The 15145-nt window shown below is 39.4% G+C and overlaps 2 protein-coding genes across 2 annotated transcripts; one reads left to right on the plus strand and one right to left on the minus strand.

Moving 5' to 3' along the window:
* Positions 1–1428: 1428 nt before the first annotated feature.
* eaf1 (ELL associated factor 1) lies at positions 1429–7458 on the minus strand. The gene is made up of 6 exons (XM_017691744.2): positions 7216–7458; positions 5722–5816; positions 5486–5622; positions 4433–4599; positions 3433–3657; positions 1429–3024 (listed from the first exon to the last, which is right to left on the minus strand). Exons 1-6 carry the CDS (start codon positions 7316–7318, stop codon positions 2975–2977), a joined length of 777 nt encoding a protein of 258 aa, XP_017547233.1. The 5' UTR covers positions 7319–7458; the 3' UTR covers positions 1429–2974.
* A 646-nt stretch (positions 7459–8104) lies between these two features.
* pmvk (phosphomevalonate kinase) lies at positions 8105–14836 on the plus strand. Its single transcript, XM_017691784.2, has 5 exons — positions 8105–8237; positions 8672–8735; positions 9415–9567; positions 13133–13262; positions 13992–14836. Exons 1-5 carry the CDS (start codon positions 8149–8151, stop codon positions 14129–14131), a joined length of 576 nt encoding a protein of 191 aa, XP_017547273.1. The 5' UTR covers positions 8105–8148; the 3' UTR covers positions 14132–14836.
* The last annotated feature ends 309 nt before the right edge of the window (positions 14837–15145 follow it).

Raw genomic sequence — 15145 nt, forward strand, 5'->3', positions numbered from 1 at the left:
CTCTCATGAGGACCGCCCCAGGAAAGTCCATAAATGCTTCGGAGGAGACTGTGTGAATCAGGGCTTTATGGTCAAATTGCAGCAAAGAAGCCACTATTGAGGACCTGAAGAGATTGCTTAGGCTAAGAAACACACAGAATGGACATTAGACCAGTGGAAATCTGTACTTTGGAGTGATGGAGTGCTGATGGAGTGCTGAATCAGATGACCTGGCCTCCACAAACCCAACTGTGATGGTTTGGGATGAATTAGACCGTAGAGTGAAGGAAAAGCAGATATTAAATGTGCCTTGTATTACATTCTATGTGTTCTATACTATACACACTAATTAAGTACTTTATTAGGAACACTACACTAATCTTTGCTCTTCATGGAACGGATTCCACAAAATATTGCAAACATTCCTTTGAGATTCTGGCCCATGATTGCACAATACAGTTTCTGCACTGCATTTTTAGGTGAAGTACATCTGCTGTTCCACCACATCCCAAAGGGGCCTTATTGGATTCAGATCTGGTGACAATGATGGATACATTGTATTCACTGTCATGTAACATAGGACATTGTTCTGCTGGAAGTAACCATTACAAAATGGCTAAACTGTGGCCCTGAAGGGGTACACTTGGTTAGCAGCAATACTCAAATAGGCTGTGGTTAATTCATGAAATTAACAGGCACAAAGTTTGAGAAACAAAATATTACCCACACCATTACACCACCTCCACCAGCCTAGACTGTTGACACAGGACACCTGGATTCATGCTCTTGACGCTAAATTTGGACCTACCATCTGAGTCCCTTGGCAGAAATTGAGATTCAGCAGATGAGCCTGTGCCCACTGTAGCCTCGAACTGGAAGCCAATGTGAACTTCTGCTGTTGTAGCCCATCCACCTTAAAGTTTGAGCTGCTTTTCTGCTCACTGCAATTGTACAGAGTGGTTATTGTAACCTTTCTGTCAGCTAGAACCAGTCTAGCCATTCTCCGCTGACCTCTCTCATTAATAAGACGTTTCCATCCTCAGAACTACCACTGACTGGATGTTTTTTCTTTATTGCTCCAATCTGAGCAACTCTAGAAACTGTTGTGCAAGAAAATCTCAGGACATCAGCAGTAATAAAAATACTCAAACCAGGCTATCCATCACCAACAGTCATGCAACCACTTCGATCACATTTTTCTTTCCATCATTCTGATGGTGTTGACCATATCTGCATGACTTTATGCACTGCAGTGCTGCTGCACGACTGGCTGGTTAGATAACTGCATGAATGAGTAGGTGTACAGGTGTTCCTAATAAAGTGCTCCTAAATTATATATATATATATATATATATATATATATATATATATATATATATACACATACACACAACTTACAATATTAAAATATTTAAAAATAATACATAAAATGTAGTCACTACCCTGCAGTGAACAATTAATCTAATTTAATGTTATTAGAAGTGGTGCAGTACAGTGCCATACAGTGGCTGCAGTGGTCAAGTCACAAACTCAACATTCAAGCAAAAGAAAAACAGCTGCTTATTGCTCTTTTATTATTAGCAATTTAAACAATAAAGAAAATAAAATTTCAAGATGCTGCATCACAGAATGAGCAATAAGCATTAGAAATTTCAGCAATTGAACCGTAAATTTCCAGTCTACATTTACTACAATCATTAGGCTAAAATCTGTATACAGGCTAAAAGCTACATTTAGGCTATAATCTATGCACCAGCTCAGAATTTAGTTTTTCATTTCATATAACAGACCATACTGATTTCTGTCTGCTTCTGTAAAACCTCCATAGAGAGTAAGTGACATGCCATATGACCTTCTTGCCAAATGATTCCAACTTGGCAACATTCTAATAGCTTAAATTATACGTCATGAAAACACTGCATATAAATTAACACAATTCTTTTTGAATAAGTATTGTTGTATGCAGATGTTTAGGTACCCCTGGGCAAATTACATATGTTGTTGATTTTTGTGAAAAGAAGAAAAACCAACCTTTATAGTAAATGTTAATTCACAGTTACTTAAGATAAAAAGTAGAAAAGTAGTGGCATGTGCAAAGGTTTGAACGCCAGTACATAATATTCCCTTTTGGCAGATTTCACAGATCACAAATGCTTTTTTGTCACCAGCTATGACACTTTCTGTTTTTGTTTTGAGAATTTTCACCCATTCTTTCTTGCAGAGCGCACAGAACACCGCAGATTTTTATTGATGTTCAAGTCAGGGGACTTTGAGGACCAATCTAAAAACCTCAGATTGCATTTCTTGGAGTAGTTCATGGTGGTGCTTCAATTTGCTTCATGCTTCAATTTGTTGACTGTCACATTTGCTTCCAGAATTTACTGATATTTAATGGAATCCATGTCTTCCATCTATCCATGTAGTGTTTCCTATAACTCTGGCTGCTAAACAGCCCCAAAGCATAATACACATACCCAAGTGCTTTGCAGTTAGCAAGGTGTTCCTTTCATTAAATGGTGTTCCTGTTTTCTCCAAACATTCCTTTGGCCAAAGAATTTTCCACAGCACTTGTTTACAAAATGCCTCTGGCCTATATAATGTTGTTTTGCACAATGTAGACACTGACTTTTGCAGAAAATTTTAATTTTTAAAATAGTTTGCTGCAGAAGTTATGTTTACTTCCTTTTGCTTTAAAAATCAACACAGTGTGTGATGTGGCCCAGGGTTGCTCAAGCTTTTTGCATACAACTCTATGCTAAGATTTTTTACACCTACTTACATGTTCCAACTCTGCACTAGAACCTTAAAATATACATCTAATAAAAAATACACTCTATGAACTTTGAGGAGACTTGGGAAAAACATACAAAGACTGTGACAAAAACACTGCAAAAGGGCTGACAGCTCAAAAATGCAAAAGGAAGGCAGAGAGCAGGACACAGCGCTTAAAAAGAAAGACAGAGATCCACGCTGGGCGAGTGATGAAGGGCAGCCGTCAATCATCGTCACTGTCGCTTCCCGATTCACTCAGCTGCAGATCATTCCCTGAGGATAAAACAAAAACAGCATTATGTACCACACAAAAAAAATGTTTTGTTGCAAATAAGATCAAGCTTGTGGTCCTAATGTGGACCAATCAATTCAATTCAATGCAGATTTCATTGGTTCATTCATGACCAGCCACATTTACATTATAAGAGCTATATTTCTTTAACCCTTAAAAACTGCAGTTTTTGCAAGCAATAACAAAAGCATGTTGTGAATCAATATTAATTCTTCTCGCAGCACAGAATACAGAATGTAAGTCACGTTGTATAACTCACTATGTAATTAAACATCGTTGCATAATTGCATTTGAACAATAGAGCAAACCAGCTCTCCACTTCTACAGCTTAGAACTTAGAATCAACTTATTGATTTTTAAGCTTGTGCAGGGGTCAGTCTCTAACTCACTGAGTGTGTTCATTAGCTGGTTGCTGCCCTGCGCTTTGTCTGTGCCGTTGGCCAGAGGGTCTCGGCTGGGGGAGAGGTGGGTGTGGCCATGAGGATTATGAGTGTCCTGTTCTCCGTCGCTGCTGGAGCTGTCATCCCCGCTGCCTGAACAGCTGCCCGAGTCTGAGGAGCTACTGCTGCCGCTGCTGCTCATCTGCTCTATAACCTCCACCTCCGCTCGCAGTTCTGAGAGAAAGAGAGAGAGAGAGTAACCAGTTATTAACTGAATCATTTCACTTAAGCTATAATTGCTCTCTTCACAAGAAAGAGGGAAGGAACCGAGAGAAAAGAAAAAGAATAGAAAGATAACTAGACAGACAGACAGACAGACAGGGCAAGATTTACATTGAGAGAGACAGAGACAGACATTAAAGTGGTCTGAGCCAGCTGTCAAGACCATAATAATTAGCAACTTTAATTGAAGCTATGAATGCTTTTCCCCCTGAAATGGAGAGAAAAGAACAAAACAAAGAAAAAAGAAAGAAAGAAAGAAGTGGGCGTTGAACTGCTAAAGTGGCCGTTACTGCACTACAAAGTTGCCAAACACATCTTATGCAACTCATGATGAAATCAAGCCCTTCACGAGCTGAATGAACTGAATAACAACGGCAGCCGCCGCACCCTGGTGCCTCTGGGTTCTTCAGCACAGTCTAAAGTACTGTTACTCCAATGCTGTTCTAGACAATTACCTAGTTCCCCTCTACGAAACAAGCCAGCCATGGGTTCAGGCTTTTCACATACATGCAAATGTTTTTACTGAAATTCGAGATCCTGCTGATGTGGGTTCAAACCAGTATCCTCCCTTTCAGTGATATGATGCTCGCAATATTTGAGCGCCAATAGCGCCTACTTGTGACTAACCTTCAGCCAACTAAATGTAAGTGTATGTGGCCAGCCAGGCCAATGTGGTGCTTCATATAAAGCAAAAAGTATTAGCAGCTCGAAATAAGTGAGAACTTACCTCTTTTGATGTCATCCAGCTGGGGCTCAGGGGAGGGGTTGTCTTTAGTGGGGGATGTTTTGGCCCCGGTGCTCAGCTTGGTGGGAGTCCGGAACTGTGAGGGAGGCTGCGTGGCTCTCACTGACTGCTGCTCTATCCGAGCCTGGATCTTACTGCTGCCCTCAGCTCTAACACACCAACACAGGGGTTAGCATTTAGCCAAAACAGCTACACAGATTCAATGGACATAACCATCATGGCAAGCTTATAAACACCAGTTTAGCATTATGCAAACTGCAAGCCTAAACCATCACATACAGTCGTATACAAAAGTTTGGGCACACCTTCTCAAATGTCTTTAAGTGAAAATAAGTTACACACTTTAATATGCACAATTTAATGCACAATTACTGTTTATTGTCTGGATGCAAACATTGAGGGATGAAAACATAAAAATGGCTTGTACAAAAGCTACGGCACATTTTTTATTTTATTTTTTATTATTTTTCACTATGGTAGATTCAGTAAATAAATACAAATTGTGCGCTAAAATTGGCCAAAATTCTCTGTAGGGCATTTGTTAACAACAGAAATGGACAAAAAGATGTCATATAGCTAAAAACACTTATCACAGCCACCTTTGTCCATACTTTCATCCATTTTTATAAATATATAATATGTCATACAGGGTCAGAAATTTCGCAATTCAACACGGTTTCTGGCTCGGCCTAATGCTAACTTGGTGTCCATAAGTTTCCCTTACTTGCTACATTAGCCTCACAGCTCCAGTGCAAATCTAACAAAGCAAACTTTTGATTTGAGTTTGTTCTAGGCCAGCACTTTAGGAGTGAAATCTAAATATGCAGCAATATAATTGTAATTTCAAATAAGAGTGAATGCAGCCCCCTGTGATGGACTGGCGACCTGTCCAAGTGTACCCTGCCTTCTGCCCGATGACCCCTGGGATAGGCTCCAGGACCCTGAGGACCCTGATAGGACCCTGAGGGAGAAGTGGCTTAGAAAATGTGTGTGTGTGTGTGTGTTTGAATGCAGCCATTTATTTTGACTTCTCACCTAGTTTTCTTGACTTGAATGCTGCTGCTCAGCTTCTCCAGCATATACTCTCCAGTGTCATGATTGATGATCAGAACACAGTCTTTCTGATAGGGCCTTTTGTTGCCTTTGAATACAGTCATGGGTGGCGTGGAGCCCTTGTGATAAAATGCAGATGGAGGCACTGATTAAGGGCAAGGAAGGACATGAGGTAAATGAATGTAGCTGTACAGACTGGAAGGAAAGGGGACTCTTACTGGTATGTGAGGCAATGTAATGGTGACCTCATCTCCTTTCCCCACTTGCAGCTCCCCTTCACAGGAGGTGTCGATGGATGCTGGCTTAAAATCATCTGGATGAGCGAACAGATTGTGTTAAACACAGTTGAATGAAAAGCCTGAACATTTGGCAGGATGATTTGCATAAAGTGGAAAATCCCAAATTTTATGAAAGCATTACACAAAACAAGACGTACTGAGCTTCAAAAACCTTTAAACGTGTCAGACTGATGTTTAGTAATGCAGTGCAGTGTAAAAGGCACAGATCAATCTCAGGAAACCTACTGGGAAAACACTGTTATAGAGTAGGTCATATATAACTTCAGTTGCTAATCTTGGTCAAATCTGATCCTCACTGTGTACTAAATAAGAAGATTGTACGTAACTTAGAAAACTGAGGGTTATTATTAGCAAAGACCACCAGGGTATAATACAAATTAGCCTAACTATTTTTGTTATTTTATTTACCACAAAAATGCACTGAGGAATTGAATTTCACACAGTACCAATAGATATTTTAGATGTGTAACTCAATATTAAAACAAGAAAATATGCTGCAATTAGCTATTTAAACGAGGTTACTGTCAGGTTATCTGCCTTGAGAGTTTCGAAATATGAATAATTCTGAATGTTTCATTTATTATAACCTAATTCCCAATGCTATACATATTTGAATCATTTTAAAGTCACCCACAGTTCTGGATATATCAATTATTTCTTCATTCTGTTTTACAGATTTCTGGTGCCTTACTAATTATTATTTAATAACAATTATTTTATTATTAAATTATTATTGATTTTATATAGATAACACTTTCATGACCGCATCAACTCAAGGCACTTTACAGATAAAAAACAACAAAAACATCTAAAAAGAAAAGTCTTAAGATTCTTCTTAGAAAAAGGTAAAGATGCAGGAATTCTTTGAACAGAACAAAATTAATAAAAACATCTCTAAAAAAGAAGTCTTAAGAAAAACTGTTGCACATTAAAAGTCCTGGAATTACAGAAGTCCAGAGACATGAGGGAATTGTAATTTTCTAGACTGTTGTCTTGAGATTATGACTTAATTGTCCTGTTGTTTTCTCAATATCACAACTTATTTTTCTCATGATCTCAAGATCATCAAGTTACCATGAGAAAACAACATTTGTCATCTTGAGATCACAAGACGCTCAAGTCCTGATCTCAAGATAACAGTCCAGAAAATTAAAAATCACCTCATGGCCTCTCTGGACTTCTGTATGTTATGGACTGCAACTAGTTCAGGTTTTATATTATTTAAAATATAAAAGAACTGACTTTAAACTTTTAACCAGTGAGTCTAAACTTGTGCACAGTAGCCAATGTGCGTTAATATTATGAAATATGATGAAATATTATGTAATATTATGATAGCGGAATATTATGAAAGAAAACTTCTGTGGCTAAACTGTTAGACTCAAAAAGCTTCGATTCACTCGATTCACTCACATCTGATTGTGTGGAAGGAGGATTTGGGGCGCTTCTCAAAGCTCTCTCCGAGCTTTAAAACATGCTCCTCTTTGTCCAAAAGAGGATTAGAACTCCCGTTCATGACTGCGACTGTCGCCTACAATCTACATTTATGAAAAGTTGCTTCATTAAAGTCACAATTCCGAGTTTAAGGATCGAAATGTGATCAAAAACACGCAAGAGACGAGCTTTGTTGACAAATACTGTAAGATTTCTAAAGCTTCCGGGTGAGTGATTTCCAAGCGTGCCAAATAAAAGTCCCCTACAAAGGAGGCACCCCAAAAAAAAATTAAAAACATTTTTAGCATTTTTATGTCAGTATATATATATATATGTTTGTGTGTGTGTAAAAAAATCACATTATCAGTATCAATAACCTGTCTCCACCACATATGCAGTTTAAATGTGTCATTAACATTATACGCTGTGTATGTTGTGTTTGACTACTTTTATTCATTTATTTATTTATTTTATTTTAACGGACACACTGGCATGTATGTGTTTTATATTTGGACCAGACTATACAGAAAAAAGACCAGAGTAAACTATTAAATCTCCGTGAGCCTGGTGAGACCGGACTCTTATCGAACTGCTTTTGTGTGTTTTGAATAGCTGACGTTCATGGCGTGACGCTCACCCGATTACCGTAAAGCTAAGAAGACGCTCGCCTATAGAAAGCAAACCAAACGCCCGCCCTTATATTATTTAAGGATCTGCACATATATCAGCAAAGTCATTTCGTTTAATGCATAACGTCCATATCAAGTCACATTGAGAGGCTATTCTGTAGAACTTGGCAGAAATCTTTAAAATGTTTGGCTCAAACGTTTACCTTTACGGTAAAAGAGACTGTGGGCGGGACCTACAGGATCAGCACAGTGAGCGTGTTCGGATGGGGCTGCTGCTCTCAGGATGGAAACCCAGCAGCCCAAACTTGTTCTGCTGTTCAGTGGGAAGCGAAAGTCGGGGAAAGACTATGTAACTGGTTTAATACAGGACAGGTGAGGTGCATTTGGTACATTTTTCACGAAGGTGAAGTTAGCTTATTTGAATTTTCCCGTTCCACCTTAAACGGCAGTTAGGTTCTACCACCTGAGACGCCCATATGTATAACTGTAACTGCTGCACCATTTAAGATGGAGCGGAAAAATTCGAACAAGAAGCAGGAGAATAGGAAACCAACTTCGCCACATGTGGCATGCACCTGTGGTCACCAGCCCTGCTCCTGGAGATCTACCTTCTTGCAGACTTCAGCTCCAACCCTAATCCACCCCACCAGATCCATATAATAACAGCCTTCAGATGCCTCCTTGGTTAGCTAAAGGATGTGTGTTAGATGTAGGTTGGAAGTTAAACCTCCAGGAAGGTAGATCTTCAGGAGGAGGGTTGACCACTGCCATACAGCGTGAATGACCGTACTGATGGTGTCTTCTAGACTGGGTCCACACCTGTGCTGCATCCTCCGACTTTCGGCTCCCTTAAAAGCTCAGTATGCACAGGTAAGATCCATCAGCTGACTGGAAAAGCAATTAATGGCACATATATACACATGTCAAAAAGGATGGTTCTCCAAGGGTTTACAACTATTTCATGCTTAAATGGTTCTTTACATTGTGAAGTGGTTCTTCAGAGTGTTGGCACCAAAAAGGGTTCTTCTATTGTTACAAGCTAGACATCATAACAATGGCAGAACCATATACAACACGTTCTCCCTCAATCTGAATAGTAACCATTTAATCATGCAAAAAATATTTGGTAACACTTTACTGTAGGGTGCTGTTCATATGGCTACATGACACCTACATAAACTAGTCATGTCAGCAGACATAACCCTACATAAATGTTTCTAAGTGATTATTCCAACAGGCCTCATTCGCTATTAAGGTTACACTTGCCACTTTTGATCAAATGATAGATGAAGCCTGTTGGAATTAGCATTTATAAACATTTGTGTAGGGTTATGTCAGTGGTCATGTAGCCTTATGAACAGCATGCTACTGTAAAGTGTTACCAAATATTTCAGCAAAAAATATCTCTAAACAGAAGTCATGGCAATAAATAGAACCACTGCCTTTACTAAAGAACCCTTGAAGAACCGTTTTTGTTAAAGTGCTCAGGCTATTGCTTCAGTGTTCAACTGTCTGACCCTTCCCACATTCATTGTTTGTCCATCATTAGGACCATGGACTTGACTACGAGCAGCTGCTGAGTGCAGGTCAGTACAAGGAGACGTACCGGGCTGATATGATCCAGTGGGGTGAGAGTAAGAGACAGCAGGACCCCGGCTTTTTCTGCCGTCTGGCCAGTCGTGGTGCTGTCCAACCGGTGTGGGTGAGTAGAGCATTTGCACAAGCCTTTCTTCTGATATCAGTAATATAGGGAGTTTGTCCACCTTTGCTGCAGTTACAGCCTCTACTCTTTTGGGAAGGCTTTATGGTAGCTGTTGCAAAATTGCTGTGAGGATTTGATTGCGTTCAGCCATGAGCATTAGTACAGTCAGGTACTGATGTTCTGGATCACTCCAACTCAACCTAAAGGTATTGGATGGAGCTCTACCACGCTAGAGAACGCAGCTACATTGCTCAACAGCCCAATGCTGGGGGGTGTCTTTATACCACTCTATTTGCTACAAAGCCTTATATCACAAAATCTCTGAGCAAACGGCATAGAACTGTGGGTCTGAGTCTGAGATACAGTGGCCACTTCACTTGTAGATGGTCCTCAGGATCCTTCCTTTTAAAACACCCTTTTAACCACTTATCCATGTTTGAAATGATGCGGTTGCTGGCTTCACAGGTCTCGGAGGAAGCCTGTGTTTGCTGTCACCCTCCTAGTGCTGATAGTGTGTGACTGGGGAATTCCTAACTACAACCCCAATTCCAATGAAGTTGGGATGTTGTGTAAAACATAAATAAAAACAGAATACGATGATTTGCAAATCCTTTTCAACCTATGTTAATTTGAATACACTACAAAGACGAGATATTTAATGTTCAAATGGATACTTTGTTTTTTGTAAATATTCACTCATTTTGAATTTGATGCCTGCAACACGTTCCAAAGAAGTTGGGACAGGGGCGTGTTTACCACTGTTTTACATCACCTTTCCTTTTAACAACACTCAATAAGCGTTTGGGAACTGAGGAGACTAATTGTTGAAGCTTTGTAGGTGGAATTCTTTCCCATTCTTGCTTGACGTACAACTTCAGTAGCTCAGCAGTCCGGGGTCTTCGTTGTCGTATGTTGTGCTTCATAGTGCTCCACACATTTTCAATGGGAGACGGGTCTGGACTGCAGACAGGCCAGTCTAGTACCCGCACTCTTTTACTATGAAGCCACGCTGTTGTAACACGTGCAGAATGTGGCTGGGCATCGTCTTGCTGAAATAAGCAGGACGTTCCTGAAAAAGACGTTGCTTGGATGGCAACAGATGTTGCTCCAAAACCTGTTTGTACCTTTCAGCATTAATGGAGCCTTCACAGATGTGCAAGTTCCCCATCCCATGGGCACTAACACCCCCCACACCATCAGAGATGCTGGCTTTTGAACTTTGCGCTGATAACAATCCGGACAGTCCTTTTCCTCTTTGGCCCAGAGGACACAACGTCCATGATTTCCAAAACCAGTGTGAAATGTGGACGCGTCAGACCACAGGACACTTTTCCACTCTGCGCCAGTCCATCTCAGATGAGCTCAGGCCCAGAGAAGCCAGCGGCGTTTCTGGGTGTTGTTGATATCTGGCTTTCACTTTGCATGGCAGAGTTTTAACTTGCACTTGTAGATGGAGCGACGAACTGAGTTCACTGACAGTGGTTTTCTGAAGTGTTCCTGAGCCCATGTGTTACAGAATGATGTGGGTTTTTAATGCAGTGCCGCCTGAGGGATTGAAGGTCACTGGCATTCAGTGTTGGTTTTCTGCTTTGCCGCTTACTCGCAGAGATTTCTCCAGATTCTCTGAATCTTTTGATGATATTATGGACTGTAGATGATGAAATCCCTAAATTCCCTGCAGTTGCACATTGAGAAACATTGTTCTCAACAATGTTGTTCACAAAGTGGTGAACCTCGCCCCGTCCTTGCTTGTTGCCTTTCAGTGATGCTCCCTTTATACCCAATCATGACACTCACCTGTTTCCAATTAACCTGTTCACCTGTGGAATGTTCCAAACAGGTGTTTTTTGAGCATTCCTCAACTTTCCCAGTCTTTTGTTGCCCCTTTCCCAACTTCTTTGGAACGTGTTGCAGGCATCAAATTCAAAATGAGTGAATATTTGCAAAAAATTATAAAGTATCCATTTAAACATTAAATATCTTGTCTTTGTAGTGTATTAATTGAATATAAGTTGAAAAGGATTTGCAAATCATTGTATTCTGTTTTTATTTATGTTTTACACAACGTTTTACACAACTTCATTGGAATTGGGGTTGTAGCAGGTGGAATTGGAGACTACTAAATTGGGGATAAAATTGGGTTAAAAAAAAAAATAGAAGTTTTACATTGACTTGCTCTGAAAATGGAAACATAATTAGAAAGCATTTTGCCAGATTAACCAATAAGCCTTATATTATTATTTTATTTTTACAAACAATTAGCACATTTGTTATATTTAAAAAGCTTTTGGTGAAATGTAATTAATCATATATTGTAACAAACCTTTATGGGGGGGGCCTATTGGTCCCTGACTAGGCGCCCTAGCATTACCACCACACTGCCCACATTGAAAACCACTGACCTAAGAAAAAATTCCCTTTTCCTATATTGGATAATGAACAGAAAAGCCCAGTAATGTGAATCATGCTTATAATAAATGGGTAGGTGCTGAAAAAAATGATTCAAGCAACACAAGGCCTTTGTTTTCCCAGTTATGCTGAACAATGTGGGTGTACAATACTTTCATTATTGCTGTGTCATAAATGGCTTTCAATTCACTGATGCATTTATTCACTATTATGATTACTGATAAAGGTAGCAATGTCTAGATGTCCTTCTTCTAAACTCTGATAAAAGTATTCATGTCAGGCTCTAATTGTATCCTGAACTTTCATTTTTCTGTGCAACTAAAAGCTACATGCTGTTATATGGGGCTCAAATGAAAGACCAGTGTCAGTAACCCTTGACACTAGTCTTTCATGCAAGTAATCTCACTAAAACAGCATATTCATGTGGTACAAGAAGCCTATTCAAAATAAGACACATGCTAACCCGACATGCTAAACAACTGATGCAGGCATTCGTTGCTTATAGATTACGCTAAAGTGTGTTACTGGCTGACTGCCCTGATGTCTCTTAAAGTAAGCTTCCTTGTAAAAGAAAGCCTGAGCGTATTAAACTGGTCTTAAATCAATTTGCATTGGCTTTCTACAAACAGTTGTACTGACTATAAAGTCTTGCTTTTAACGTTTAAAGCCTTTAATGCTCAAGGCTCTTGACTTAATGGTGCAGCATATTTAGCTATTTTCTTGAATCATAGCCCATCCCAACCACTTTACTCAGCTGATGTGGCATACTCTTAATCCAGTGGGTCTCCTGCATCATGGTGGAATATCTCTTTCTTGTATAGCTCTTAAACTCTGGATCAGTGTCTCAGAGTATAAGGAATGCAAGCACTTGTTTTTTTTAAATTCAGATTTAGAACATACTTGCTGAAGCTGGCCTGTGCTTAGTTTATTGTATCTAGCTCTTTGAGTAGCCTAGAAGTTGTTTTCTATTTTTTGACATGTTCTCGTTCCATTTTGTCCTACAAAGAAAGTCTGTTTTTGTTCATAACTGAATGTATTAAGATCATTTTAATTCACTTTCATTTGTCACTATACTTTATGTGAAGCACTGGAATGAGGGGGAAAAAAAAGGTTTATAAATAACTTTTTTTTTTTGTTACTAACCGATGTGGCCCAGATTGTGAGCGACTGCAGACGGATGTCAGATTTGCAGTGGTTCTGGAAGGAATATCCTCAGCAGTGCCTCAGTGTCCGAGTGGAGGCGTCGGAGCAGAGCAGAGTCCAGAGGGGCTGGAGGTTCACTGCAGGTATGTGAGAAAGCTACTACTGACTATAGAAACAGTTCAGGGGTTTGTTTTACAAGGCAAGGCTTATCATTTACTTTGGTAACTCAAGGCTAAAACACACAGTCCAGCATGTTTTTCAACTTGCAGTCATTTAGTCAATTTATTGAACTTATTTATTTATATAAAAAAAAAAAAGGACCTGCCCATTGGCTTCTGTAATAAAAGAAGCATAAAAGAATGGTCAAGTTTGTTCTTTTAATAAGTACAGTAACTACATAAATTGGAATCATCTTCGGTAACTAACTGTATGCTACAGACACAGAAGATAAAATAGGTGGAAAAATGCTTGAATATTCTTTCAATTTATCAAGTTTACTGATAAATCCTGCTTTTGAAACACCACCCTGATTTGTGGGCATCTTCATTGTTTACTAATAGCTCCTATATGTCTATAAATGTATGTAGATTGTATGGTCATAATCATAAAGGAACTAGACTAAAACCATGGTCCTGGAGATCTTCCTTCCTGTAGAGAGTAGTTCAAACCATAATCTGCCACACCTGCTCCAGCTACTACTTCATAAATCCTGATTGGCTGGATGAGATGCATTAGTAGGAACAAGGAGAGGGAGGCAGGTTGGAACTAAACTCTGCAGGAATGTAGATCTCCAGGTTGCCGGTTGGTGACCACAGCTTTAAATGAAAGTTCTAAACCACAGAGTCATCAGGTCATCTAATCTCATTCCTTAGGAGTGGACGATGCAGAGTCTGAATGTGGCCTGGATCAGGGAGTGAACTTTGACTGCACCATAAGCAATGATGGAGATGCTACTCTTCTTGAAGGACAGCTTGAGAGGCTTCTGTCATTGGCTAGGGAGAAATCACAATGACCCAAGATCATAAGACAGTATCAGCCTGCATAAGTGAAGATGAGACTTGCCTGGGGAGTCTGTGCGCTGCTATTCCGGACTATGTCGAACCAAGATGTTTCAGGATCCTCTGGAATGATGGGCATTTTATTATAAGCAAGCATATTTGTCTACCGTCATGTATTTTGACTGACTTCAATATTGCGTTTGTGCCTTTTTGCTTTCTCTTTTTGAGGAACGCAATTGTAGTCGGTCACTCATTCAAACATTCAGTAGTTTCAAAGGAGCTCATTTAAAATGATGCTCGATAAAAGAACATGCACAAAAGGTTGTATTCTTAATGAGGTATAGTTTACATCACATTCTGAGCATCAGGAAATATTCCACTTGCACTACATAAAGCCACAGTCACGATTCAGAGCTGGTTCTCATTTTGTATCATGGTACACACACACACACACACACACACACACACACACGCGTGCACAGTTAGATATTCTAATAAACAGAAAAAAGAAAAAAAAACCCAAGCTGCATGAAAAGGAGTAAAACCATGGATTCCATACTGTTTTAAGAATTATAAACTTAATGAACTGAATTCAGTCCAGTGTCCCAACAACAATCTTCAAAACGTTAGGGTAATTCAATCTAAACAAGTCATTCGGAGTGTTCTTAAACCAGGGGTCTCACTGTCTAATAAATATAGCCATTTTACTTACTAAATTATTTACTAAATGTTTAAGATTTTATTCCAAAAAAATAATCAGGGACAACTTAATGGTTAAGGTGTAAACAAAGTCATTCAGAGTGGTTTGATGCGGGTGGTTTCTTGCCAAGTCAGCTGTTCATAGTAGTGGAGATGGAAACCAAACACCCAAAGAATTTTGGCCAGAAGCCTTTTTTTTTTTTTTTTTTTTTTTTAAGTAAATAATATGAAAACATTCATTGAGAGTTTTTGATGAATCCCTTTTTGAAAAGCCATTGCACTAGCACAATTTAAGTAAGGATTTTTGCAAAGCATGTCAAATTGAGGAC

Source organism: Pygocentrus nattereri, chromosome 19 (genome assembly GCF_015220715.1).
Source record: "Pygocentrus nattereri isolate fPygNat1 chromosome 19, fPygNat1.pri, whole genome shotgun sequence".
Classification (NCBI taxonomy): Eukaryota; Metazoa; Chordata; class Actinopteri; order Characiformes; family Serrasalmidae; genus Pygocentrus; species Pygocentrus nattereri.